The following is a 27,666-nucleotide window of genomic DNA, read 5'->3' on the forward strand; positions in this document are numbered from 1 at the left end:
TCCTGCAATTTTAATGGTCAGCAGTGTACTTAAATTGTGTTTCTGGTGCTAAAAGCATTTAAGGACGTCACATTAAAAAAGTTTACCTTCTGTTATGTCCAAGAGACCCCAAAGTAACACTGTCTCATTCTGATCCTTGTCAAAGGATGTTATGTTGAAGCAGCAACATCCACCGTAAGACCACTAAAACAATTGTGACTAAATATTTAGAATGTCATGTATAGCACTTTCCAAGAGAAAAAGGGAGGAACTAGAATAATCAAACTGAAACAACACACAAAATGAACTCAAGTGAACCAGTTGGTAAGAGTTTTGAAGGGAAAAAAAGCTCTAGGCGCACAGCAGTTTGTTGCTGTTTCTGTTGTTGTTGGGGCTATGGGCATACCTAAATGGTCGTCGGCATCCAGTCACTAAGATGAAATTCATAATAAATTAATCACATGGTAAAATGTGTGAATTAAAAGTAACAAAAGAGCAAAATTCTAAAAATGACTAAAGATATTAAACTGGCAAAAAAAAAAAATGTGAACAGCTACAAACTAGAAAATTTTTAAATCTTGGGTGTTGCAGCCTAGTCTGAGGAGCTAGTTGTACCATCCTAGCACTTTTGGATAAAGATGCAAAGATATACAAAAATGTTTTAGAGGTATCACAGATTTTCATCACCCAAAGTAGAGTGCGCTCAATGCAACAGCCACCCATGCAATACTAAACAGGAAGCAAACCCCTTAAACGTTACAAGCTGATGTTCACATGCCACAACCAACACACTGCTGGTCTTCTTAGCAGAAGGTGAATCATGTCATATAATGATAGCAGTTTGCTATCACTAACTTCCAGTCACCCAATTATGTACAGTATAACCTTCTTCCCTAAATGTACTAAGGCAATGGCAGGCATCATGGATGTAATGGAACGCTGGAAACATGTAGTGTAAGATTTTAGTGTATGCGAAAGTGCCTGAGCTGCTGAAGAATTTGTAGTTTAAATACACCTCGTCTGCTGCAGTCCCTTCAAGATTATATAAAAAGCTGTGATGTCTTCAGTGACATTATTTGGTAAATAGATCTTGACAATACCACTGAGACAAAATTAAATTGGTAAGTAAATGCAGTACAGGAATAAGATGTCATAAAAGTACACTTTTATAACGAAATATAGAGTAAAATTTCTTTAAGCTGCTGCAGATAAAAATTATCTTTTTGAGCATTCATGTTAGCAGTTAACTTCACCCTCTAGTGCTGACTAGAATCTAGTCCAAAAATCAGACTGGTCTACCATCGTGCAGATCAAAAAATGCTGTATCGCTTGTGAACATTTGATGAATGCCAGTTCCTTGGGGACACACTCAAACAGGCCAAATATTAGCGACTGTGGTCAGACAACAACCTGTATGAGCGATAGGCCATTAAGAACAAACACCAGATGGTTAATGGTAGTTTCAGGGCAGGGGCTGGGGATGGGGACAGGGCTTGTACTGTATGCATCTGTGAGCAGCCTAAATGCCTCATGTAGATAGTGTCAGTCATATTTAGACATGCTGCCCTGCTGATACTGAACCCAGCACCCATAATTACCCTCTCTCATGTGAAAACTTGAAAGAATTGGAGTCATAATGCTATATAGGCTCCCCACAACCTATGGTCTAGTCACTGGTGCATCTAATTTGCAACTGTCTAGATATAGAAACCAAAACAATTTATAATCGAACAATAAGTCTAAAACCCCCATTCAATATTACACTTTCAGAACTAAGTACCTCACAGATAATGCAAATAGATAATAAACATTTCTTGAATAGTGAAAAACAATGTATATAGACTTCTCCCTGTAAAATTTAAAGTCTATCTGCTCTGTACAGACCTTCAGTCTGAAGAAGGCACTTGCATTTGGCAAACAGTAGTTGCAGGATTGGTTGAGGGGCAAAACTGTCCATCTACAATGAACACTGAATTCGTCTACAAAACAAGGCTATTATGCTGTTAATTAAGATGACATCAGTAGTATCACTCAGGAAAACACCTCAAACATAATCTGTATACTCAACAGCATAGGGAATTAACTTTGTCATGTAACCAGAAACATACATGTTCCAGCTCAAAGTAGTGCATTCTGTTGTCTTGCATCTGTAAGCACTGAACGTTATCACAGCAAGAATCTTTGTGGGAAAGCAAAATTGCTTGCTGTTAGCAGCCATAAATTTATTGATCAGAAGGAGAAAAGTACAATAGCGCAGGTGAAGAAGCTGATGGAAGTTCTAGAGCAGAACAGTGAAGTTAAGTAAGTTAATGGGATGCACACTGAAAGAAGTTGGTTAGGATGACAGGAAAAATTAGACTTAGCTTCCAAACTAAAGAACAGAACAAAGCAGCTATTACTACTGCAGCATCGTAAGTCACTCCCCTTACTACTGTAAACTAGTCTTGCACTCTGGCATCTGAATGCTCAATTTTAAATAACCAGAATAAACATCTTCTGTACATAAATGATCAAAGCTTAAATATTGATGCACATAAAACAATCATATTTGCAGATGACACCACGATTCTACTAAAAGGAGACGACGATGAACAGTTACAGCAGACAGTAAACAAGGTCACGAAAAACTGTTGCTCTAAAATTTCACAATGTTCCTAAAAAGGACATGTTTATCCCATCAGTCTCTATCAATGACGAACCAGTTGGTAATAGTACTGAAACCAAATTCTTAGGACTTTGGCTGCACAGTAACATCAGATCGAATAAGCATATTGAATATTTCAATGCAGAACTGAGCAAAACATGTTACCTTCTTAGTTCATTAAAATCATGCTGTAGTGAGAAAACAGTATTGAATGCATATCATGCGTACTTTCACTCTCGTCTTAGATATGGGGTCACCTTCTGGGGAAACACTAAAACAGCTAATAGCACTTTTAAACTACAAAAAAGGGCCATTAGAATCTTCTTTGGGTGCAAGCCTAAAGACTCTTGTAAACCCCTGTTTAAGAAATCTGGTATTCCTCCATTACATTACAATGTGTATACATTATGGAAACCCTTTTGTTCTTTAAATTAAATGTAATAGGCAAGGACCGGAGACTGCAAAAAAACTGTGATATACATGAGCACTTTACCAGACAAAACAGAAACTAACATATGACTCAAATCAGCACAGCACTGTGCCCAAAAGGTACTTTTCACATGGAAGTTAAGCTTTATAACAAACTTCCTGAAAACATAAAAGCTATCACTGAGGTCAACACACTTGGAAAATCTCTAAAGTCATATTTACAGCATCACTGCTTTTTCTCCATTGAAGGATATTTAAATTGATGAAATGTGTTATATAGATACTTACGTGTAAAGTGTATTATTGCAAGCTTAAATATATATGCCTTGAAATGACTTTCAGCCTACATATTTATAACTTGACTTGTCCAATGTCTTATGCATAGGCTGCTATGTAAACAACAGGACCAATAAAATACAATCTACAATCGAAATGCTGCACAATCTGAAAACACACTTTACTCTGAAGAATAAAAAGCTAAGTGCTAATGATAATCCAATGCCAATATGGATAAATACTGTGACTGTGTAATTTTTTGCTGAGGTGTTTCAAAGAGATTTCTACCCAGATTTTGATAAAGACCTCCAAATTCCTGTATAAAATCATAATGTCCCTCCCCCTACCCCACCCAAATTTCTTGAAAATGTGAAATATCTTTTTAATTTAAATTTTTAGTGACACTGCTTTACAGTAATGTGAAAATTTTCTCAAAAGGGACATAAGAACAGGGGCAAATAATGAAAAAAAGATTATCTCATTCCATCACAGCCCCTCAGTTTTTCGTAGTTGTTGCGTCTGGTATCATTCTGCACAGAATGTGTTCTGCCAAGTGGCCACACCAGTTTCTGATAGAATAACAATATGTATAACAAAAGTGTGTTCCATAACTGGATGTCTAACAATACTACTGATAATCACTCTGAATACAAGATCACATTGGAGCAGAGACGACTATTATCATGCGAGGGACAGTGAGCTGACAATTGTACCACCATTACTTATGCAGTGAGCTCCATGTGCAATAGGCAAAGTCCCTCACTGTCGCTAGGACATTGAACAGTAACCAACAGTTTGTTGCACTTTAAACCTTGTGGATGCAAAGTACTTCAGATATTCGGCAGGTTGACCATATTATTGGTGACACAGGCACAAAACAAACTTAGGCCGAAATAATCTATGAGCTGTAACTGTACATACTTGTTTCTGACTCTCTCTTCTTTGAATATGGATGGCCTGATTCCAGCTAACTAAGCAGACTGGGATTTTAAGACATGTTCTTTCTGTAACGTGTATGAATGTTTGTGGATTAATAAATATTGTTATACAATCCCCCACTGCCTAGACCTAAATACTCAATAGACACTGATTAGGATTGTAATAAATGGAGAGGCAGTAACCACATGGCAGACAGGATGAAATCCTACAGCTGATTTTGTTTGTGTTATGAATTTCCCACGAATATGTAGCAAAGAACTTAATATCATGCAGAGCTGACACAGAACACGAGGCTTGCCCAGTAATTAATCTCAGTTTGCAACCCTGTGGGCTAAAGAAGTGATGGGCAAGTGAGGTTGTCAACCCAGCCAGTCAGGTCCAGCGAGTTGCAATCAGTTGTGCAGACCCACTATCAGTCAGGTTGATTTATAAGTTGCAACTAACAAGTTGTTGTGGCAATATTGGGGGAGGAAGAAAAAACTGCAAAATCATCCACAAATAAGGAGCACTGTACAGGACTCCTTACCACAAATGTGTTACTGCTTATGGCTGTGACAAAGAGGTTAACACTTAGAACACTGCTCTGAGGAATAGCATTCTCCTGCTTGAAACTATTTGGCAGCACCTCACCAGCTCAGTATTGAAAACGAAACCTGATAATAAGGATGAAATCAAGGTGAGGAAATATCCACAGAAGCTCCACTGGTGGAGCTACCCTTGTATAATGTGACTCCATGTAATGTAGTATGCCTTACTACTATCAAAGAATACACCTACCTACACAGCACTGTTTACATAGGAAAGCCTTCTGGATAATCATATCTAGCAGGCTCAGGTTGTTGACAGTGGATTGACACCTTCTGAATCCACACTGAGAGTGACTCAGGGGCTGCCTGGTCTCTAACATCTACACCAGATGATGGTTAACCATTTGCTCCAAGGTTTTTCCTACACAGCTTGTCAATGCAACACTCCCGTAACTACTGGACCACATTTGGTCCTTCCCTGGTTTGAGGAGAGGTATCAAAATTGCCTCTCTCCATGTTTCAAGGGTCCACAGCATGCCGTATTGGATTTGGTCAAGAACAGGTGCAGTATCAGGAGCGTCATTCAGTGCCAAATCAACTCCCTCATGGAGAATGGGCAGTTGCAGCACTCTGAAGTGTTGGACCGTAAGTCCAACTCACTCCTTACCATGCTGGCTTTGTAATAACAGAACGCTAGATCCTGGCAGTGGCAGTAGTAGTTACAAAATGGTCTGCCACTGCTTGCATGATGTGGTGTTTGTAGACGCTCCTGATTCAACAATGCTGCTACAGGTAGCTGAATGTCTTTACCAGAAATCCTCCTGATTGCTTACAGTACTGTAGCAGAACAAGCAGAACAATTGATACGGTCCAAGAATGCTTGCCATGACCTTTCCTTGCTCCCCTGGATGATGTGTCGAGCCTTTGCACTTTCTATGTGAAAGGCTGTGTGATTTTCAGTCATTGGGCAGCACTTAAACCACCACACACCTGACCTGGATTACTAAACGAAGTCCACCAATGAAAACCTGAAAATGTGGCCTCCTAAGATGACAAACGGGCTTCACGATGGAGAAGTCAGCGGCTTGGTAGATCACTCGTGTGATGTGGTCCACCCACTCATGCATACTGTGGCATCGTTCAAACACAGCCAGCTGACTGAACAGTGTCCAGTTGGTTCTGCAGATCATCTATCATTACTGTGTCTTTTCGGAGAGTGTGTCATCCGGTAGGTCAACCCAGAGTGGAAAATGGTCACTACAATGAAGATCATCAGTACTTACCACTGAACAGTGAGCAAACTGTGATCCTCTGACATGCGCAAATTTCAACTGCAACTACTTGCAGGTCAGTAGCCAGGGAGAGAGCAAGGGAGTGGTGTGTCTGTACAAACACAACGACTGCTCCCTTGACCCTTTCCTCAGTCAGGTCATCCTTGTGATGGAGGGCACAGCCCCACATTACAGGGTATCATATGCTTTAAAATGCGAACACAAGCACAGGGGGTGATCCTGTGCTAAGAGTTTCAATCTCTCCACATGTGTCCTGCACCTGTACCATTGTGGTCTGGGTGCCATTTATCACAGGTGTAGAATTTTCATCCTGTCTTTCCAATGGTGAGGGAAGCCTGTAGTGGGTGGAGACAGTATTGGAGTGAGATGATTGCCCCATGTCGACATGAAGGCCCATCAGCTCTGAAGAAGACTCATGAGAGATGTCAAAGAGGATAATGTCGACACTGTCAGACTGTCTGACTCAATGGTTGACACTTTGCCTCTGATTTTTTTGCCCTGTGTAGGCTTCAGAGCCACACCCATTTCTGATATTCTAGGGGTAGATAGAGGCTTCTAAATAGTTGCAGCAGCACAAGTACATTGACAAATGCACATACTACTGCTGACATTAGCAACCTCCATTTTTTGGCAGCATCAGATTTTTGGACTGGTTAAGAACTGAAGCAAAGGAGGCAGCGACCATAGATAGCTGCATGGTCTTCTAGATTTTTTTGGATTCACCATACAAAATGTGTTTTGTTGTTTTTATCTCTTCGACATTCCTTTCTTCAAGAAAGACACTGTAGTCCCTACTATAGACGCGGATAACTAGAGTAGTTTAGACACTTACGAGGAGACGAACAACCAACTCTTTCATGAGCGTTCTTATCGCACTTGCCACAAGCAGTTTCTCCCTTACAACCACGAGTAGCATGCCCAAAGCACTGGCATTTTGAAAGGTACACTAGGTTAGGGAAACACAGCCATATGCTTAGCAAAAAGAAACCTGCCTTGACATGCTCTCAAAGTTTCATGCTATTGAAAGCAAGTATAAATGAATCTGTCTTAACCAGAGTGCCATTCATCTTTTTCATTATATTTCGGAAGTCAACAATGTCTTCTTGGACTCCTTCAGCTTTCAGTTCATCTTTGGGAATGTAGACCAGATCCCTGCATGTCACCAACACCTTTGCTGCAAGGCTTTTGGTTTTCTGCAGGTTAGTTGGTTGTTGGGAACTTGAGGTTTCGAACAACAGTGTCCTATTCCGCAACCACTTGTTGCATATCTGCATTCACCTCTAAAACCTTCTGAATGTAAAAAGGTGAGGAGAGAATTTCTACAGGTCCATCTTGGTCCCATGAGCAGCTAAGGAAATAAAAGTTCGCCTAGACTAGACAGAGCCCCATATGCGTAGGTAAGCCTAATACAATTGAGGTGCAGAAAGTTCCCCAGAGGTTGTCTGCTAATGATTGTTCCATCTTGACAGCCATGCATTCTGTCACCATCACCACGCAACAAACCTCGAGAGTGTATATATATATGATGATGTAAATAAAATAGAAAGAAACTTCCACATGGGAAAAATATATTAAAAACAAAGATTCCAAGACTTACCAAGCGGGAAAGCGCCGGCGGACAGGCAAAGTGAACAAAACACACAAACACACACACAGAATTACTAGCTTTCGCAACCGATGGTTGCTTCTTCAGGAAAGAGGGAAGGAGAGGGAAAGACGAAAGGATGTGGGTTTTAAGGGAGAGGGTAAGGAGTCATTCCAATCCCGGCAGCAGAAAGACTTCCCTTAGGGGAAAAAAAGGACAGGTGTACACCTGCTGCCACCATCCCATATCAAACGGTCCCTTCCCTACAGCCTAAGCCTTCGTGGCAAACGAATCTATTCCAGTCCTGAATCCCTGGACCATTACACCAACAACCTGAAAACAGCTTTCACATCCCGGAACTACCCTCCCGAGCTGGTACAGAAGCAGATAACTAGAGCTACTTCCTCATCCCCTCAAACCCAGAACCTCTCACAGAAGAACCCCAAAAGTGCCCCACTTGTGACAGGATACTTCCCGAGACTGGATCAGACTCTGAATGTGGCTCTCCAGCAGGGATACGACTTCCTAAAATCCTGCCCCGAAATGATATCCATCCTTCATGAAATCCTCCCCACTCCACCAAGAGCGTCTTTCCGCCGTCCACCTAACCTTCGCAACCTCTTGGTTCATCCCTATGAAATCCCCAAACCACCTTCCCTACCCTCTGGCTCCTACCCTTGCAACCGCCCCCGGTGTAAAACCTGTCCTATGCACCCTCCCACCACCACCTACTCCAGTCATATAACCCAGAAGGTGTACACGATCAAAGGCAGAGCCACGTGTGAAAGCACCCACGTGATTTACCAACTGACCTGCCTACACTGTGACGCTTTCTATGTGGGAATGACCAGCAACAAACTGTCCATTCGCATGAATGGACACAGGCAGACAGTGTTTGTTGGTAATGAGTATCACCCTGTGGCTAAACATGCCTTGATGCACGGCCAGCACGTCTTGGCACAGTGTTACACTGTCCGAGTTATCTGGATACTTCCTACCAACACCAACCTATCCGAACTCCGGAGATGGGAACTTGCCCTTCAATATATCCTCTCTTCTCATTATCCACCAGGCCTCCATCTCTGCTTATTTCAAGTTGCCGCCACTCGTGTGCGCGCGCACGCGAGTATATACCTATCTTTTTTTTCCCCTAAGGTAAGTCTTTCCGCTCCCGGAATTGGAATGACTCCTTACCCTCTCCCTTAAAACCCACATCCTTTCATCTTTCCTTTTCCTTCCCTCTTTCCTGACGAAGCAGCCGCCGGTTGCGAAAGCTCGAAATTCTGTGTGTGTGTTTGTGTGTTTTATTCATTGTGCCTATCTACCGGCACTTTCCTGCTTGGTATATATATGAGAGAGAGAGAGAGAGAGAGAGAGAGAGAGAGAGAGAGAGAGAGAGAGAGAGAGAGAACATTCTAGTCAAGTTCCCCATTACCTATGACACACTACGCTCCACTGCTACACTGTACAGTTGTAACTGAAGCATGACCAGAGCTTACAATACAGAGAACTGGTGGCACTCACTAGTCACCAGCTTAGAAACCCCAGGGTCACCAAGCCCAAGCCCACAGCCAGCAAATGAATGCTGGGCCCTTGAGGGTGATGATCAGAATATTAAACTCTTTGACATGACAAAGAGTTACAATCTGGTACAGTTTTCTTTGTGCAGTACACACTGAAAAATTTGCAGGCATTCCTGAGTCCTGAAATTCAATGCCCATCTGCATTAAAAAGGGAGAACATTCAGGATTCATCATTGAAAGGGGGTCAACACACTTTAGTTTAACTGTGCAGCTATCTGTTCCATTTAAAACATGTACATTTATCTGAAATTAAGCAGTGTACACAACATTCTGTTTTCCCCTCAGTTCTCTGAATTCTGGGGTTCTGGGCAGCATTTGTGATGATCAAGTGACAATGGGGAACAGAAAAGAAGAGGAGCTGCAGTTTGTTGAGTGGTTGCGGGTATATAGCTTCCTTAATTCTTTCCAAAAAGCAGATTGACAGTTCTTTATTTTCTTCACTACAGCATCAAGAATCACATTAGGCTCCAGAAGCTTTTAGTTTTTATATATTAAAACACTGTAAGCAGTCATAATTGGAACATGAAACATACACTGTATCCCAATATTCATGAAGATTCCAGAAATCTTCAGTAAAACTGGAAAGTGTATCTTCTTTTGCATGGAGGTAACAATGGCAGCAGGTTGAGGTTCAGGTGACTGGTAACGAATAGAATAGACTGTGAAAATTGAACAATTTTCTGAAGGAATTGCAAAGTTGCTTAACACGATACATGCAGACAGTTTATTGCTCAAATATGATGTCACACTTAATAAGTTGTACACCTAAACTGAAGGAGTGTAGGCCCTTAAGGACTTAGAAACCATCCTCCTATAAATAAGGCAGCTTCATGAAACGCAAAATTTATCACAGGAGAAGATCCGCTAAATCATCCTAAAGTGTCTTAACCTCTTTTACCAAAATTTGTGTGGAAAAAGTGAGGAGTAGACTTAAAGAGTATTGAAAATTGCAAGACGAATATTTTGCTAAGGCTGAAGACGGATTTGGGCGCACAAATATTTTCAATTATAATGGAACTGGGATCTTATTTCCATCAAACACACAGGCCTAATCTGCCTAGACGGAAAAATGTCAAGGAGAAGAGGGAAAAGAAAGCAAAATGTTTCAGGGAACATTTTAAACACCCAGACAATCTATAACATAACACCACTACCGTACACCTATAATTTTGTGATTTTGTTATCTCTGCCAGGCTGACTACTCAAATTTGCACAAAGTTTCTTAGGACTTAAGGAACTAAGATGGTTCTCATTACTAATGGATACCATTTCACATCCAAAGGCAACAACATTCATCAACAAATGTTGTTGTGTTTCTTCCTGGTAACTGTACAAAATCAACTGCAGCTTCTACATCTAGGCATAATTCTTCCTGTGAAAGCTAAGTAAAAATGGCTGTTTTGTAAATGTTCTCAAAAGAAAGGATGTAGTGAGAATTTACATGCTATGCACATTTTTGTTGCTGCTGGGAATTCTGTAGCACAACAGACTCTGTTGAAACCTGCTCCCTTTGCGTCAGTAACAGTTTCCGAAGATGATGATTTCCCTGAAGGCTGTCAATACAAGTGTGACATTTTACAATGTTGCTGTGATGCTGACAGCCAGACTTTTACGCATTAGGTAGATGTAAGTGACTGTCCGATACTTTAATAAAGAACCAAGCAAGGCTAGTGAAAGGTTGGGGGGGGGGGGGGGGGGGGGGCAGGGATGTACAATGAGGATGATTTCAGCTCCTCCAACTTTTGTTTCAGATGTTGTAAACTATTTTTCCCCATTCAGTGTAAATGAGTTGATTCTAGCTAATATCAACCAAACAGAGCAACAACTTTTTCTAATGATTTTTTGCTGGCAGGATAAAGCAAACTACAATTCTTGATTATTTCATTCAAGAAATAAAGGACAATATTTTAGGATTTTTCCTTTTCATGTAATCATATTTTAGTCTTTTGGTGGAATAAAGCAAAATTTGAATGTAAACTAGTTCTTCTTCACTATGAATTCTGATTTTAAAAGGAAACACCATTTCATGATTTAACAAGTAACTTTAAAATGAATGCCGACTGAGTCAGTGAAAAGTTGTCGCACTATTATATGTTTTAGAATTTGCTAGAAAAGTAGCGTGCATGTGCAGTTAAAGTTTCCTAACTATAGGACCTAAAAATATTAAAATTATGATTATACAATTTTGTTGACATACTGGAGCTGAACTTTTATTTAAGAGAGAAAAAAAACATTTACGGAAAAAGTATTTCAAGGTGTTGCTGTATATTCACAAGAAATTACATTTCATCATTTGTTATCTTCCCTGATTTTGCAATTTTAGTGTTTATTTTTAATCGCCATATTTTCATCGCTACTGGGACAGTCACCATAATAGACAATAATTACAATATACCTACAGCTCTCTTTCTTCTGTGGAATGGAACTGTGTTCCTTATTTGTTACTGGTTTTTCTTATTTGCAAATAATTCTAATATTTTGATTTCTGTATAACAAATGGGGGAAAGGAGATTTTAGAATACTTTTTTTGGTGAGACTCAGTTCTTGATTAGATAAATTCCCTCTTTTGTGAACAAAGCATTTTGATCCAAAATATTAACTACTCTTCCTCCAGTTCTGTATCATGACTACTAACCTTATCGCGGATAGGATACTGTTCCAGCCAAGCCAGATGCTTAAAGAACACTAGATAACACACTGCATCATTCCAGTAAGGCATACGCGACATTATGGTTATTGTGTTTCTGACCACTCCCAGACAGAAGTAGGAGGCCTAGTGAAGTTCAGTACACCTAATCTACACAAAACAGAGGAATCTGTCATAGATGCTCACACTGTAGCACAACCTGGAACACTTAACAGGTTGAGAAGATAAGTTTATATAAATGCTAAAACACACACACACACACACACACACACACACACACACACACACACACACACACAGTTTGGAGGTAGTTTTTCTGGTCAACTGCTATATACAGGTCACTCTTCTGTGGATAACATTTTGTTCAACTGGTATTACCATCCTATAGTAGTGTCTTAAAGTTAAGCACAATTAAGAAATTAGGACAAATTTCCTGAACAGGGTTTTGGAAGGGTTACAGACTAAGGTAAGTCACAAAACATCTTTCATTCAGATCCCTGAAACATGCATTTAGAAATATTCTGAATTCAGAGAGAGACATTTAGGGACAGAAACAATACCACAAAAATTTATTTCACAATAACAAAACTGTTGTTACTATAGGTTATCTGTCTTGAGCTGACTGCAGTCTAATTAGAAAGAATTACACCAGATGTGTTTCACTTTTATTTACATACATCTTCCTTAGTTATTGGTGTTTCTTTACATAATCTGCTCCTTCCCTTCTTGCTAGCAGTGGTTGGTGTCGACAGGCTTCATTTCGCATCTGCACTTGGCAGTCTTTGGCATTCTGTAGTATTTCCTTAACTTAAGAGTTAAGAAAGGCAATTGTAAACAGTGCAGTGCAGGAAATACTGCAGAATGCCAAAAACTCCAGTGTGGTTTCAGTTGTCAGAGATTGTGGTCGTCTATGTGAGTTGCATTTGTGTGAGAGAAAGAGTGAGTGAGTGAGTGAGAGAGAGAGAGAGAGAGAGAGAGAGAGAGAGAGAGAGAGAGTTGTCTATTTTTGACAAAGGCCTTACTGGCCAAAAGCTTTATTTGTGACAGCCTTTTTGTCGTGCAACTCAGCATCTCCGCTATACGGTTAGTAGCAACTTTCCCTTCCATAATATCGTTACATTCCATATTGGATTTTCCACTGTTAGAGCTAGTGAATTGATTTTTGTTATCTTTGACTTAAAAGCCCAAGCAAAACAGAAATAACCCTTTTCCTGCACTGATAGCTTAACTGCTGTTTTTGATTAAATATTTATGACCATTTACAGTGAGTGTACTGTGTATCACCTCACTTTTTTGCTTTTGTCTAGAAAAAATATACATATGAAGTTCAAAATGTACGTATGTACAATTCACATGTATAAAAAAGAAGGCATTGGTTAACTCAGAAATGTGGTGACAGTATGACAAATTTCCACAAAACTTTATGTTTTACCAAAGGTGTCAAGTGTCACATACTGCCTGAAGTAATGAAAGCTCAGTTTCCAAAACCAATTCAAGGTGTTCATACCTGACAATTGCCATTCCATTTTGAATCTTCTTTCTGCATACTGCATCAACAATTTCAATAGCACAGCCAGCAGCCAGTAATGAAAGTTGGTATGTACTCTACAAAAGTTTGACAGAATTACTAGATATTTCTAACAAAAGAAAAAAAACCTATAAATTCTGATACAGAACTGCTGGCCAGAGAAGGCGGAATATCATTACTGCCCACAGATGTACTTAAAAACACACAATGGTATCCTGGCTTTCATAAATAACAGTTCCTTGCTAGGGGAGGAAGGGGGGGGGGGGGGAGCTCAGGAAAGAAAAAAAGTTAGCCAGGATTCTGAGTGACCTGCCCTTCGATTTTAACTTTCCTCTAACTCCCTTCTCTGCTCGCCAGGAAAGGAACTATTATTTCAAAAAGCTAGGATAGTGTCACATATTTTTGTATGTGCCTATTGACAGTAATGATACTTTACCTTCTCAGACGACACAATGGCCAGCATTTCTGTCTCACAATTTTATAGTTCACTAGATATATACCTGTGGAAGAGATATTTGTGGAGCATAAGTGCAAATAAATATTGGAACTATGTATCCATAAAACAAAGTAAATATTAATCATATATTGTTAGCATATCAGTAATAGAATTCTTATTATACATAAAACTGGAAAAGATGCAATAACATTCATGGGTCACAAAGATATTCATAAAAACTTTCAACATAATTAGAGAAAGGATAGATTGCTATACACTATATATAGGAGACCTTTAGCAGCAGACAGGTACAACAAAAAGATTGCTATACACTTAAGCTTTCAGCCAGAAGGCCTTCTTCCAAAGAATCATGAAATAAAATTTTTTATGTGAAAAAATGTAATGGTAAGGCAGCTTTGAAAGCCAGAATTTAAACTGCTACACATTTCAGGTCCAAGTGTGATCTCCATAGTAAAATTGCAAAAATTGAAGAAATATAGGAAAATAAGGAGATGTGATAAAACTGAAAGAACCAGAGGTTGTTGAGAGTTTCCAAGGAAGTAATAGATATCAATTTGATGAATACAGGAAAGGAATGCAGAAGGTGAGATGGGCAGCTTTGAGAGATGAGAAACGGTGAAGGCAACAGAGGATCAACTAGGCAAAAAGACAAGGCTCAGTAGAAGTCCATGGATAACACAGGAAGTACTCAACTTAATTCAAGAAAGAAGATACAAAAATGAAGCAAGCAAAACAGGACACAAACATCTAACAAATGACATGTCAAGAAAAATGCAAGGCAAAATGCGAGGCAAAAATATCTGGTGGATAAAGGCAAGACAGCACAAGATGACTTGACTAGGGAAAAGGTAGATTCTGCCTAGAGCAAAATTAGAGACATTTTGAGAAAGAGTACCTTGTGCACAAATTTCAAGGGCTCAGATGGCAAGTCAGCAGTAAGCAAAGAAAAGAAAGCTGAAAGGTAGGAGTATACAGAAGGGCTAATAAACTTGAAGATGATAATATAGAAAGGGGAGATGAAGTACAAGAAGATGGGGTGCAAGATGTGATACCGCGAGAAGAATTTGATTGGTCATTATGAGACATATATCGAAACAAGGTGTCTGGAGTAGATTACACTCCCTCAGAATTTTTGAGACTCTTGGGAGAGCCTCCTATGACAAAACTATTCCACTTGATATGTAAGATATGAGACAGATGAAATACCCTCAGACTTCAAGTGATACAGAATAGTTCCACTTCCACCAAAGGCAGGTGTTGACAGTTTAGTACGTCATGTTTGTGACATACTGATAAGAGTTATTTACAGATGCATGGAAGAACTGGAAGAAGAAAAGTTTGTAGAAGATCAGTTATCGTTTCAGAGAAACAAACTTATTTTAGAAATAATAAATCCAAAATTATGTTTGAAGCATTTCTAGATCAAGAGAAAACTGTTGACATTTTTAGCCAGACTACATTCTTAGAAATTCTGTTGCCCAAGAACATGTTCTCCTATCACTTTTCCTTTTCTTCTTTACCCTACTATCATATTCCAACCCACCCGTCATTATAAAATTTTCTGCCCCCCTGAACTATCAGAATAATAATTCTGATAGTTCAGGGGGCAGAAAACTTATCTCATCATACATTCTTCCAATTTTCTCATCATTTGTGTAGTTATTAAGCATATAACTTATACTACTATGCACATAAAGGCTACATGTCCACCTTTGCTTTGCTATTATAATGTGTTCTACATGCTGTTCTTTGTAAATTATCTGCATTCCTACTTTCTTATTCATCATCATCAGAAGTTCTGTTCTTCTTGCCACTGCATTTCACTAATTCCAACTACACTCGTGGAAATGGAAAAAAGAACACATTGACACCGGTGTGTCAGACCCACCATACTTGCTCCGGACACTGCGAGAGGGCTGTACAAGCAATGATCACACACACGGCACAGCGGACACACCAGGAACCGCGGTGTTGGCCGTCGAATGGCGCTAGCTGCGCAGCATTTGTGCACCGCTGCCGTCAGTGTCAGCCAGTTTGCCATGGCATATGGAGCTCCATTGCAGCCTTTAACACTGGTAGCATGCCGCGACAGCGTGGACGTGAACCGTATGTGCAGTTGACGGACTTTGGGCGAGGGCGTATAGTGGGCATGTAGGAGGCCGGGTGGACGTACCGCCGAATTGCTCAACACATGGGGCGTGAGGTCTCCACAGTACATCGATGTTGTCGCCAGTGGTCGGCGGAAGGTGCACGTGCCCGTCGACCTGGGACCGGACCGCAGCGACGCACGGATGCACGCCAAGACCGTAAGATCCTACGCAGTGCCGTAGGGGACCGCACCGCCACTTCCCAGCTAATTAGGGACACTGTTGCTCCTGGGGTATCGGCGAGGACCATTCGCAACCGTCTCCATGAAGCTGGGCTACGGTCCCGCACACCGTTAGGCCATCTTCCGCTCACACCCCAACATCGTGCAGCCCGCCTCCAGTGGTGTCGCGACAGGCGTGAATGGAGGGACGAATGGAGACGTGTCGTCTTCAGCGATGAGAGTCGCTTCTGCCTTGGTGCCAATGATGGTCGTATGCGTGTTTGGCGCCGTGGAGGTGGGCGCCACAATCAGGACTGCATACGACCGAGGCACACAGGGCCAACACCCGGCATCATGGTGTGGGGAGCGATCTCCTACACTGGCCGTACACCTCTGGTGATCGTCGAGGGGACACTGAATAGTGCACGGTACATCCAAACAGTCATCGAACCCATCGTTCTACCATTCCTAGACCTGCAAGGGAACTTGCTGTTCCAACAGGACAATGCACGTCCACATGTATCCCGTGCCACCCAACGTGCTCTAGAAGGTGTAAGTCAACTACGCTGGCCAGCAAGATCTCCGGATCTGTCCCCCATTGAGCATGTTTGGGACTGGATGAAGTGTCGTCTCACACGGTCTGCATGTCCAGCACGAACGCTGGTCCAACTGAGGCGCCAGGTGGAAATAGCATGGCAAGCCGTTCCACAGGACTACATCCAGCATCTCTACGATCGTCTCCATGGGAGAATAGCATCCTGCACTGCTGCAAAAGGTGGATATACACTGTACTAGTGCCAACATTGTGCATGCTCTGTTGCCTGTGTCTATGTGCCTGTGGTTCTGTCAGTGTGATCATGTGATTTATCTGACCCCAGGAATGTGTCAATAAAGTTTCCCCTTCCTGGGACAATGAATTCACAGTGTTCTTATTTCAATTTCCAGGAGTGTATATCTAATTTCAACCTGCCCATTTATTTTTTAATTCTCTGACCTACCTAGCCCATTAAGGGATCAAACATTACACATTCTGGTCCCCAGATTGCTAACTTTGTTTTTCCCAATGCAACATCCCAGACCAGAGATCTGATTGGTAGGAATTATTTCACCTCCAGAATATTTATCCAAGAGGATACCATCATCATTATGCCTTGTAGTGGAACTGCAAGGACTTTGGAAAAATTATGGCTTTTGCTCCTTCCCTTCTGAACTGTTTGCAGTACTAAAATAACAAAGCCCTGCTGGTTAATGTGACAAGATCAGACCAGTCAACTGATAGGCTGTTGCTCCTGAACTACTGAAAAGGTTGCTGCCCCCTGTTCCGGAAACACAAGTTAGTCTGGCCTCTCAACAGAACCCCTCCATTGTGGTTATAGGTGCAGTATAGCTATCTGTATCAATAAGGTGTGCAAACCACCCCATCTCAACAAGGTCCATGACTCATGAAGGGGAGCCTAAGTGGGACAAATATAAATTACTTGCCCATAGCAAATAGTTTAGGCGTGATAACAGATGAAAGTCTAAACTGCAGAGCAATAAAGTGCAAGAAAGCATTGGCATCTCTCTACACCCCCATAAAATATATATATAAAAAATCTTTTTCACCTGGCGAAAAAACTTAACTTTTACAAATGCTTGTATTTCCAGCTATTGATTTCAGCAGTGTTATTCTGCAAGGCTTTTTCAAAAAAAAAAGTCACTGCTCTTCCAGATTCTGGCTGGTGATGTAGGTCTACATACAATATATCTACAACATTAAACTTTTATTATATTTCAAGATACTGTTCACAGTATGTTGGCTAAGTGCAAGCAAGTCCACTAATTCCCACATACGTTGTCTCTTTTACTTTCTTATTGATGTATACAATCCCTCATATGTCTTCTCGACCTTGATACTCTTGGCTAAGCAGCAAAAAGATCCACTTTCACCAAGATAAAGCTTTTCTATCCATTACACCACTCAGTTGCCTTCTCCAAGTTCTTTTAGCAGCATAAACCTGATTCTTGAATGATATTTCTCACAATACCAGAGAACTAAATCACAACTCCAATTTCAAATGACAGCTAATGATGTGTGTAGCAGCAGCAGCCATCTTATCACTATTAGTTCTTAATCAGAACTACTATTCCAAATGGCATTAGATACATCAATTTTTCATTTTATTACTATAATTTCAACACAATGCATCCACTTAAAAGTAACATTTTTTTTTTTTAAGTAACCATGATTTAGAAAGGATTCTATACGTAAAACCCTAACATGATGTAAGAGGAGGGCTGACGGTCCTAATCTAATCATGTTAAAACAAATAAAACATAAATACAACTGAAGTTCCCAGAATGAGATTTTCACTCTGCAACAGAGTTTGCGCTGAATATGAAACTTCCTGGCAGATTAAAACTGTGTGCCGGACCAGTACTCGAATTCGGGACCTTTGTTTTTCGCGAGCAAGTGCTCTACCAAACACGACTCACGCCCCATACTCACAGCTTTACTTCTTTCAGGAGTGTTAGTTCTGCAAGGTTTGCAGGAGAGCTTCTGGAAGGTAGGAGATGAGATATCGCAGAAGTAAAGCTGTGAGGACAGGGTGTGAGTCGTGCTTGGGTAGCTCAGTTAGTAGAGCACTTGCCTGCGAAAGGCAAAGGTCCCGAGTTCGAGTTTCGGTCCGGCACACAGTTTTAATCTGCCAGGAAGTTCCACAACTGAAGTTGTGAGATCAAGTCCTGAGTTTAGGATGGATAGATCAGTCAGTACAAGCACTGCCGCCCAAGGCGGCATTCTGGGTCTTGAGTCCTGGTTGGTACATAGTTTTAATTTGCTAGAAGTTTCAAAATAGCAGATGGAGAGAAGACATGAAGGTACTCTTCTCAAGTTACAATTGTGTCACAAATATTGAAATTATTTTTACTTATTGTTTCTGTCGACAAATACTGTAGAACATATAGGTATCAACTCTTTGCAGTTGAAGTGCAATAAACTGCAAGCTGCCTCTGTACAGCTCTGGCATCACGAACTCGACATTTTAAATATGTGGACATAGTTGGCAGCAAGTGGGTGATACAAAGAGAAACTCACAGAAATAACTTATATTGGACAAACACATCATTTCATTCAGAGGAGAAAAACACAGATGATTTTAGTACCTCAGTCAATGAAATAAAAGGTTGTCCCAAGAATTAAAAGAAATAATATAATGATTGAGATTTTAATAAAGAATAAAATGCCTGTAGTAGTTATAAAGTAACAGAAACTGTTAAATTTTCACACATTCATAGTAATAAATAAGTATATGAAAGTCATCGGGGGGAGGGGGTGGGGGGGGGGGCGGGGGGGGGGGGGAGGGAGGTATGACACAAACCTTACTGTAAAAAAATAATGTTAGGCTACAGACAAATAATGTTATTCGGTTTATATATCCCTATCCTCAGCATCCTGCTGAGCCTTTATTGAGTCAACTAGTGGTCCATCCTGAGGGACACAGGTATATCACTGGAGAGTCAAGATCACGAGAATAGAGTGTGCTCAAGGCCTGAAATAGGAGACGTTGAAGGGAGCTGAGCCATGGAAAGGAACAATGACTCTTGAGACCAAGAAGGGTTGTAAATCAGTGGTACAACTTCTAGTCAGATGGCTACCATTTTTCTTAGAATTATATTGTCACCATTTGTGGCAATTAAGTGTAGCACAATTCAGAAGAAATTTCATTAGAATTAATTTTAGTAAAGTGTGGATCTCTCAATCTGCTACTTAGAACAAAGAAGTACCTACCCAGTTTACTCTCTTCATACATTCTCTTTCCACGTATAAATGTACACACTTAACTGCAGTCATTAAACACAGAGAAGCTTTTAAACTATTGTTTTAAAATGATTATGACAAGGCATCAAAGATATATGTCTTGATCTCAGTTTGAATAACATAGACAATAAACTCTGATTCACTTAAGACCGACAGAAATAGGACTCAAAATTATGACATACTCACTGGATGAATATAGATGGCATCATATTTGGAGGATAACTTCTCTAGGGACTCCTCATCTTTACAGTTCTCTGTTGCTTTGAGAATCTCTATATGTCTTTCTTCATGTTTGTATAAGACTTCATATTCTTCAGCAGTTCGCGGAGTAATGAGAGTACAACGAGGAAGAAGGCCAAGTTCTTCACACCTGCAAGTAATGAAAATGCAATTCCATGACAAATATTAAATTAAAACACAAAATCCAACAAATAAATCTTTAAATTTGTCTTATACCCTGGAAGACAAATACAAACATACTCACAAAAACAAATTGTCATATTAATGTCCACACAAATAAAATAAACTTTTCTACAATCCTTATTACTATTCTTTCTTCAACAGACAAAGTGCTAGATCCAGAATAGAAAGATGGAAAAGGCAGCAAGATAAATGATGGATTAGTCAGAAACTCTCAATACATCAACACATGAAGCAAATGAATTCACCATCTACATCTACATCCATTATCAGCAAACTGTTCAGTGAAATGCATGGCAGAGGGTACTCTCAACAGTTATTAGGGCATCTTCTTGTTCCATTCACATATGGGGCACGGGAAGAACGTCCGAATTATTAGAACAGATGCACTAAAATAGCTGCTTATAACAACAAATATTCATTTACGACAGACTGTTTTGACATTTATCGCCATTGTCAAGTACGTGTAGACTGATGTGACATCCATATTACGTCATTAGTGAACTGTCTTATAACTGTCACTGTTTTAATAATATGGTAAATGTAAGACAGTCCGCTAATGACATAATACGGATGTCACATCAGTCTAGGTATACTTGACAATGGCGACAAATGCCGAAACGATCTGTCACAAATAAAGATTTGTTGTTATAAGCAGCTATTTTGCTGCATCTATTCTAATGATTATGTCATTATCAGACATGTATTATGCTGCTGGCCCTAAACAAGAAGAAAAAAAAATGTTTAAATACCTCAGTGCATACTGTAATTAATACACTCTTGTACCCATGATCTCTATAGGATTGATATGCAGGGGATGTTAGTATATTCGCAGATTTATCATTTAAAGTTAGTTCTTGAAAATTCATAACCTTTCTTAGGATAGTTTGCATCTATCTTCAAGTGTGCATTGGTTTATCTTCAGATTAAGATTCAAAAACATGGCAAAAATGAAATATAACATTCAAAAGCAAAGTTCTCAATTTATAAAACCAGATACATAAATGAAGCATGCCTTGGAAATAGTCAACCAGCAGCGTAACTGTAAAAATTTAAAAACAGGGACAGAGTTTAGAAAATGTTACGAACTTGAAACGTCTTTATGGAAAATCAATCAACACATATATTAAAACATTACTCTGAACTAAAAATAATAAGAACCCAAGGTTTATACATAAAATAAAAATGCTACATTCACACCAAGCTCAATTCTTTCAACTCAGCCACCACTGCAACAGATGCTACTGCACCCCAAACTTTTAGTGCAGTAATTTTTTCTTCAAAACCTCAAACAAAAGAGGAGGAACTGTAATGCTGAACAAGGATGTAAGTAATAACACAAAAAAGAGAATGAGATAACATGTTTTTACTATTTGAATATACAATTCACTAATATTTCTTGTCAGTTTAAAGGGTATCCCAACCAGGCTCAAGCACAGGCAGATGCCTTTCATTATGACTGCTCTTTCAGTTGAGCCCTCTGTGCATGTCTCATAGGTCATGTCACATCATCAACCTGACAGTTTCTCTTCGTATGTTCTCCATTTAACAGAGCTGTCCCAATCACACTGAGGCTATAGTCAAATCAAACTCCTTGATAAATTCTTTTTCTCGAGAGTAATGGTCCTGAATATCTGGTCGGCAGAGCAGGAAGTGCTTGGGTTTGATCTCAGCTTGTCACACATCTTAAATTTTTCATAAATGTTCAAAACATTGGTAGGCAAGTTTCAAGAAACATGGCCCTGTTGTTACAAATGCTCACAGATTTAAAGTTTGCTTGAGTCTGGTTGGGAAACAGTTTAAACTTCCAAGAAACATTCAGTGAATTGTATAGTTTAAAAGTAAAAACACTTCATCTCATGCTCTTTTTTTTTTTAATTTTATTAACCTTAAATATGATGTACCATCCATGGGACAGGATTCCGTAAGTGTTCTGTCAGGAGAAAAGTTTGGGAACCCCTGCATTGGTCCCTCATTTGTTAACACTTATATTCACATATCACACCATAAGTGCAAATCAAGAGTGCACTTAAATATGACATAATTTTCTTCTCAGAATAAAAAACCTATTCCATTAAAATGTAGCACACTGACATAAGATCAGAGGTTGATTGATTAATTGAAGAGTATGGGTCCAAAAAGTAAGGTCATCAGTACCACGATTCCAAAGTGAGTTACAGCTCCCTGCCGCCATTGGATAAGCAGCTACTAGCAGCAAGTCATATACTCTCAGCACACTTATTTGTTACATAGTTTAATCCTTAATTTCTTTGCATATTTTTGGGTACTTGCATTGTTTAATTCATAAATTTCGGGTTTATTACAATATTTGAGAGTTGTAGCATCACGTTTTAGTACCTGAATAGTGTAAAATCGGTAGTCTCCTTCCGCCGCCGAGCAGTGTGACAGCAGTGAGCAAGTAGCAGAATTACTGCATTTACTAGGTAATCTTGTATTTTAATAACCATTTAAATTTTGTGTCAAATTGTTTGTGCTCTCTGTACATTAGTTCAGGCGTTCTTTGCACAACAATATGGATAGGGACTGTGATTGCTGTGTTTGGATGAGGGCTGAGTTGGCATCCCTTCGCTCCCAGCTTCAGGCAGTGTTGGCTCCAGTCACACAGCTTGAGGCTGTTACAATTGGGCATCACTGAGGGGGTCCGCATGGGGGTTTGTCGGGAGGGCCAGCTCGTCCCACGCATCCCCCGATCGGACTACAGGTGTGGCTGAGCGGGATACAGCCCCATTGAGGCTGACCCCTCACTTGTGGTAGAGTGGGAGGTCATCTCGAGGTGTGCCAGCGGGCAAAAGACATTCCGGAGGGCTGAACGGAAGGCCTCTCCAGTTTGTCTGACGAACAGGTTTCAGGCTCTATCTCCGGCCGATACTGACCTTTGGCCAGACATGGATGCCTGTCCTTTTCCACAGGTTGCCCCTCAGTCTGCAAGATCCAGGCGGTCACAGAGGGTGGGCTTACTGGTAGTTGGGAGCTCCTGATGTGGAAAGGGTCCTTCCGGATGCCATGAAGGGTACAGGGTGCACCCATCTGCACGTGGTCGCTGATGTTGGCACGAATGATGTATGTCGCTATGGATCGGAGGAAATCCTCTCTGGCTTCTGGCGGCTATCCGATTTGGTTCAAAATGGTTCAAATGGCTCTGAGCACTATGGGACTCAACTGCTGTCGTCATCAGTCCCCTAGAACTTAAAACTAATTAAACCTAACTAACCTAAGGACATCACACACATCCATGCCCGAGGCAGGATTCAAACCTGCAACCGTAGCAGCAGTGCGACTCCGGACTGGAGCGGCTAGAACCGTCCGATTTGGTGAAGACTGCCAGTCTCGCTAGCGGGATGAAAGCAGAGCTCACCATCTGCAGCATCGTCGACAGGACTGACTGCGGACCTTTGGTACAGAGCCGAGTGGAGGGTCTGAATCAGAGGCTGAGATGGTTCTGCGACCGTGAGAGCTGCTGATTCCTTGACTTACACCATAGGGTGGTGGGGTTTCGGGTTCCGTTGGATAGGTCAGGAGTCCACTACACACAGCAGGCAGCTACACGGGTAGCATGGGTTGTGTGGAGTGGACTGGGCGGTTTTTTAGGTTAGATAGCCTCGGCAAGTACAGAAAGGGCAACGGGGACCAAGCAGCAATTGGTATTGTAGTTGTAAATTGTCGAAGCTGCGTTGGTAAAGTACCGGAACTTCAAGCACTGATAGAAAGCACTGAAGCCAAAATCATTATAGGTATGGAAAGCTGGCTGAAGCCAGAAATAAATTCAGCCGAAATTTTTACAAACGCACAGACGGTGTTTAGAAAGGATAGACTGCATGCAACCGGCAGTGGCGTGTTTGTCGCTGTTAGTAGTAGTTTATCCTGTAGTGAAGCAGAAATGGGTAGTTCCTGTGAATTATTATGGGTGGAGGTCACACTTAACAAGGTTAATAACTGGCTCCTTTTACTGACCTCCTGACTCAGCAGCATTAGTGGCAGAACAACTGAAAGAAAATCTGGAATACATTTCACATAAATTTTCTCAGCATATTATAGTCTTAGGTGGAGATTTCAATTTACCGGATATAGACTAGGACACTCAGATGTTTAGGACAGGTAGTAGGGCCAGAGCATCGAGTGACATTATACTGAGTGCACTATCCGAAAATTACATCGAGCAATTAAACAGAAAACCGACTCGTGGAGATAACATCTTGGACCTCCTACTGATAACAAACAGACCCGAACTTTTTGACTCTGTAAGTGCAGAACACAGAATCAGTGATCATAAGGCTGTTGCAGTATCCCTGAATATGGAAATAAATAGGAATATAAAAAAAGGGAGGAAGGTTTATCTGTTTAGCAAGAGTAATAGAAGGCATATTTCAGACTACCTAACAGATCAAAATGAAAATTTCTGTTCTGACACTGACAATGTTCAGTGTTTATAGAAAAAGTTCAAGGGAATCGTAAAATGTGTTTTAGACAGGTACATGCTGAGTAAAACTGCGAGGGACCGGGAAAACCCACCATGATTCAACAACAAAGTTAGGAAACTACTGTGAAAGCAAAGAGAGCTTCACTCCAAGTTTAAACACAGCCAAAACCTCTCAGACAAACACACGCTAAACAATGTCAAAGTTAGCGTAAGGAGGGCTAAGCGCGAAGCGTTCAGTGAATTCGAAAGTAAAATTCTATGTATCGACTTGACAGAAAGTCTCAGGAAGTTCTGGTCTTATGGTAAATCAGTAAGTGGCTCAAAACAGCATATCCAGACACTCTGGGATGATGATGACATTGAAACAGAGGATGACACGTGTAAAGCTGAAATACTAAATACCTTTTTCCAAACCTTTTTCACAGAAGAAGACTACACTGCAGTTCCTTCTCTAAATCCTCGCACAAACGAAGAAATGGCTGAAATAAGAGTCCAAGGAATAGAAAAGCAACTGGAATCACTCAACAGTGGAAAGCCCACTGGACCTACACAGAGTATGTGAAAGAACTTGGCCCCCCCTTCTAACAGCCATGTACCGCAAGTCTCTAGAGGAACGGAAGGTTACAAATGATTGGAAAAGAGCACAGGTACTCCCAGTCTTCAAGAAGGGTCGTCAAGCAGATGACCTGTATCTCTAACATCGGTCTGTTGTAAAACTTAGAACATATTTTTTGCTCGCATATCATGTCATTTCTGGAAACTCAGAATATACTCTGTAGGAATCAACATGGATTCCGGAAACAGCAATCTTGTAAGACCCAACTTGCTTTATTTGTTCATGAGACCCAGAAAATATTAGATAAAGGTTCCCAGGTAGATGCCATTTTCCTTGTCTTCCGGAAGGCGTTTGATACAGTTCCACATTGTCGCCTGATAAAGTAAGAGCCTACGGAATATCAGACCAGCTGTGTGGCTGGATTGAAGAGTTTTTAGCAAACAAAACAACAGCATGTTTTTCTCAATAGAGAGACGTCTACAGATGTTAAAGTAACCTCTGGCGTGTCACAGGGGAATGTTATGAGACCATTGTTTTCACAATATATATAAATGACCTAGTAGATAGTGTCGGAAGTTCCATGCAGCTTTTCGCGGATGATGCTGTAGTATACAGAGATGTTGCAGCATTAGAAAATTGCAGCGAAATGCAGAAAGATCTGCAGCGGACAGGCACTTGGTGCAGGGAGTGGCAACTGACCCTTAACATAGACAAATGTAATGTATTGCGAGTACATAGAAAGAAGGATCCTTTATTGTATGATTATATGATAGCAGAACAAACACTGGTAGCAGTTACTTCTGTAAAATATCTGGGAGTATGCGTGCGGAATGATTTGAAGTGGAATGATCATATAAAATTAACTGCTGGTAAGGCAGGTGCTAGGTTGAGATTCATTGGGAGAATCCTTAGAAAATGTAGTCCACCAACAAAGGAGGTGGCTTACAAAACACTCATTCGACCTATACTTGAGTATTGCTCATCAGTGTGGGATTCATACCAGATCGGGTTCACAGAAGAAATAGAGAAGACCCAAAGAAGAGCGGCGTGTTTCATCACAGGGTTATTTGGTAACCGTGATAGCGTTACGCAGATATTTAGCAAACTCAAGTGGCAGACTCTGCAAGAGAGGCGCTCTCCGTCGCGGTGTAGCTTGCTCGCCAGGTTTTGAGAGGGTGCGTTTCTGGATGAGGTATCGAATATATTGCTTCCCCCTACTTATACCTCCCGAGGAGATCACGAATGTAAAATTAGAGAGATTCGAGCGCGCACGGAGGCTTTCAGACAAGTCGTTCTTCCCACAAAGCGTACGCGACTGGAACTGGAAAGGGAGGTAATGACAGTGGCACATTATGTGCCCTCCACCACACACTGTTGGGCGGCTTGCGGAGTATAAATGTAGATGTAGAAGAAAGAGGGTCTGCTAAAAGTGGACAGATCCAGTCAGAGGACTCAAAATTATAAAATTATGAACATTTAACACACACAATAAAAGCATAAAAGGTGGGACCAAATCTAAAAACTGGAAATGGGGGGGTTATCAAGGGATGACAGACTGAGGAGACTGTAAAAGAAGTTCCAACCACAACTAAGCTGCCGCTGCTCCAAGACTAAAGGAGAACCTTATATCTGGAAATGAAAACCACTTTCACAGACAAAACCAAGGAAAAGTTCAACCATCCATGGATCATCTGCTAATATTAAATTTAAGGAATCAGGAAAACTATACTTAACACAAAGGGCCGGAAGAAGGGAACATTCCACCAATATGTGAGATATCGTCAGTCTGGCTCCACAACCACACTGCGGGGATGGGTCATTATGTAGGAGGAAACAATGGTTGAGCTGGGTATAACCAATGTGTAAACAGCATAAAACAATGGACTCCTTGCGAGAGGAGTGGAAAGAAGAGCGCCAAACTGCAGTAGACTCCTTGATGAGTTTATTACTAAGAGCAGTAGCGCTCCAGATGGCAATCCACTGTTGGGCAATGAGGTAAGTATCTGCTTATCTAGCCAAAAGGTCAGCTAATTCATTCCCTGGGATGCCCACATGACTTGGGACCCATATGAAGTCTGAACAAATTGAAACATTATGGACGGAAGCCTGAGAAACAAAAAAGAGGGCCCTGTGAATGGCTACAAGCTCTGCTGTCAACACACTACATGATCCCGACAATGAATGGTGCTCGAAGCCAGTAGGAGACGTAAAAGAAAAACCCATCTCATCAATAGTAAGTGTTGACGATGGTGGCACTCA

The 27,666-nt window shown here is 40.8% G+C and overlaps 1 protein-coding gene across 11 annotated transcripts in view; it reads right to left on the reverse strand.

Annotated features, from left to right (window-relative positions):
- The window catches only part of LOC126357309 (histone deacetylase 6), a 318,706-nt gene that overhangs the window by 220,345 nt on the left and 70,695 nt on the right, over window positions 1-27,666 (reverse strand). For all 11 annotated transcript variants that reach the window (XM_050007447.1, XM_050007450.1, XM_050007449.1 and 8 more), the window contains 2 exons: window positions 20,180-20,363; window positions 13,409-13,506 (listed from right to left, as the gene is read on the reverse strand). In XM_050007447.1, the coding sequence (XP_049863404.1) occupies window positions 13,409-13,506; window positions 20,180-20,363 (282 nt within the window). The remainder of the gene's footprint in view (window positions 1-13,408; window positions 13,507-20,179; window positions 20,364-27,666) is intronic.

Source organism: Schistocerca gregaria, chromosome 1 (assembly GCF_023897955.1).
Source record: "Schistocerca gregaria isolate iqSchGreg1 chromosome 1, iqSchGreg1.2, whole genome shotgun sequence".
Taxonomy (NCBI): domain Eukaryota; kingdom Metazoa; phylum Arthropoda; class Insecta; order Orthoptera; family Acrididae; genus Schistocerca; species Schistocerca gregaria.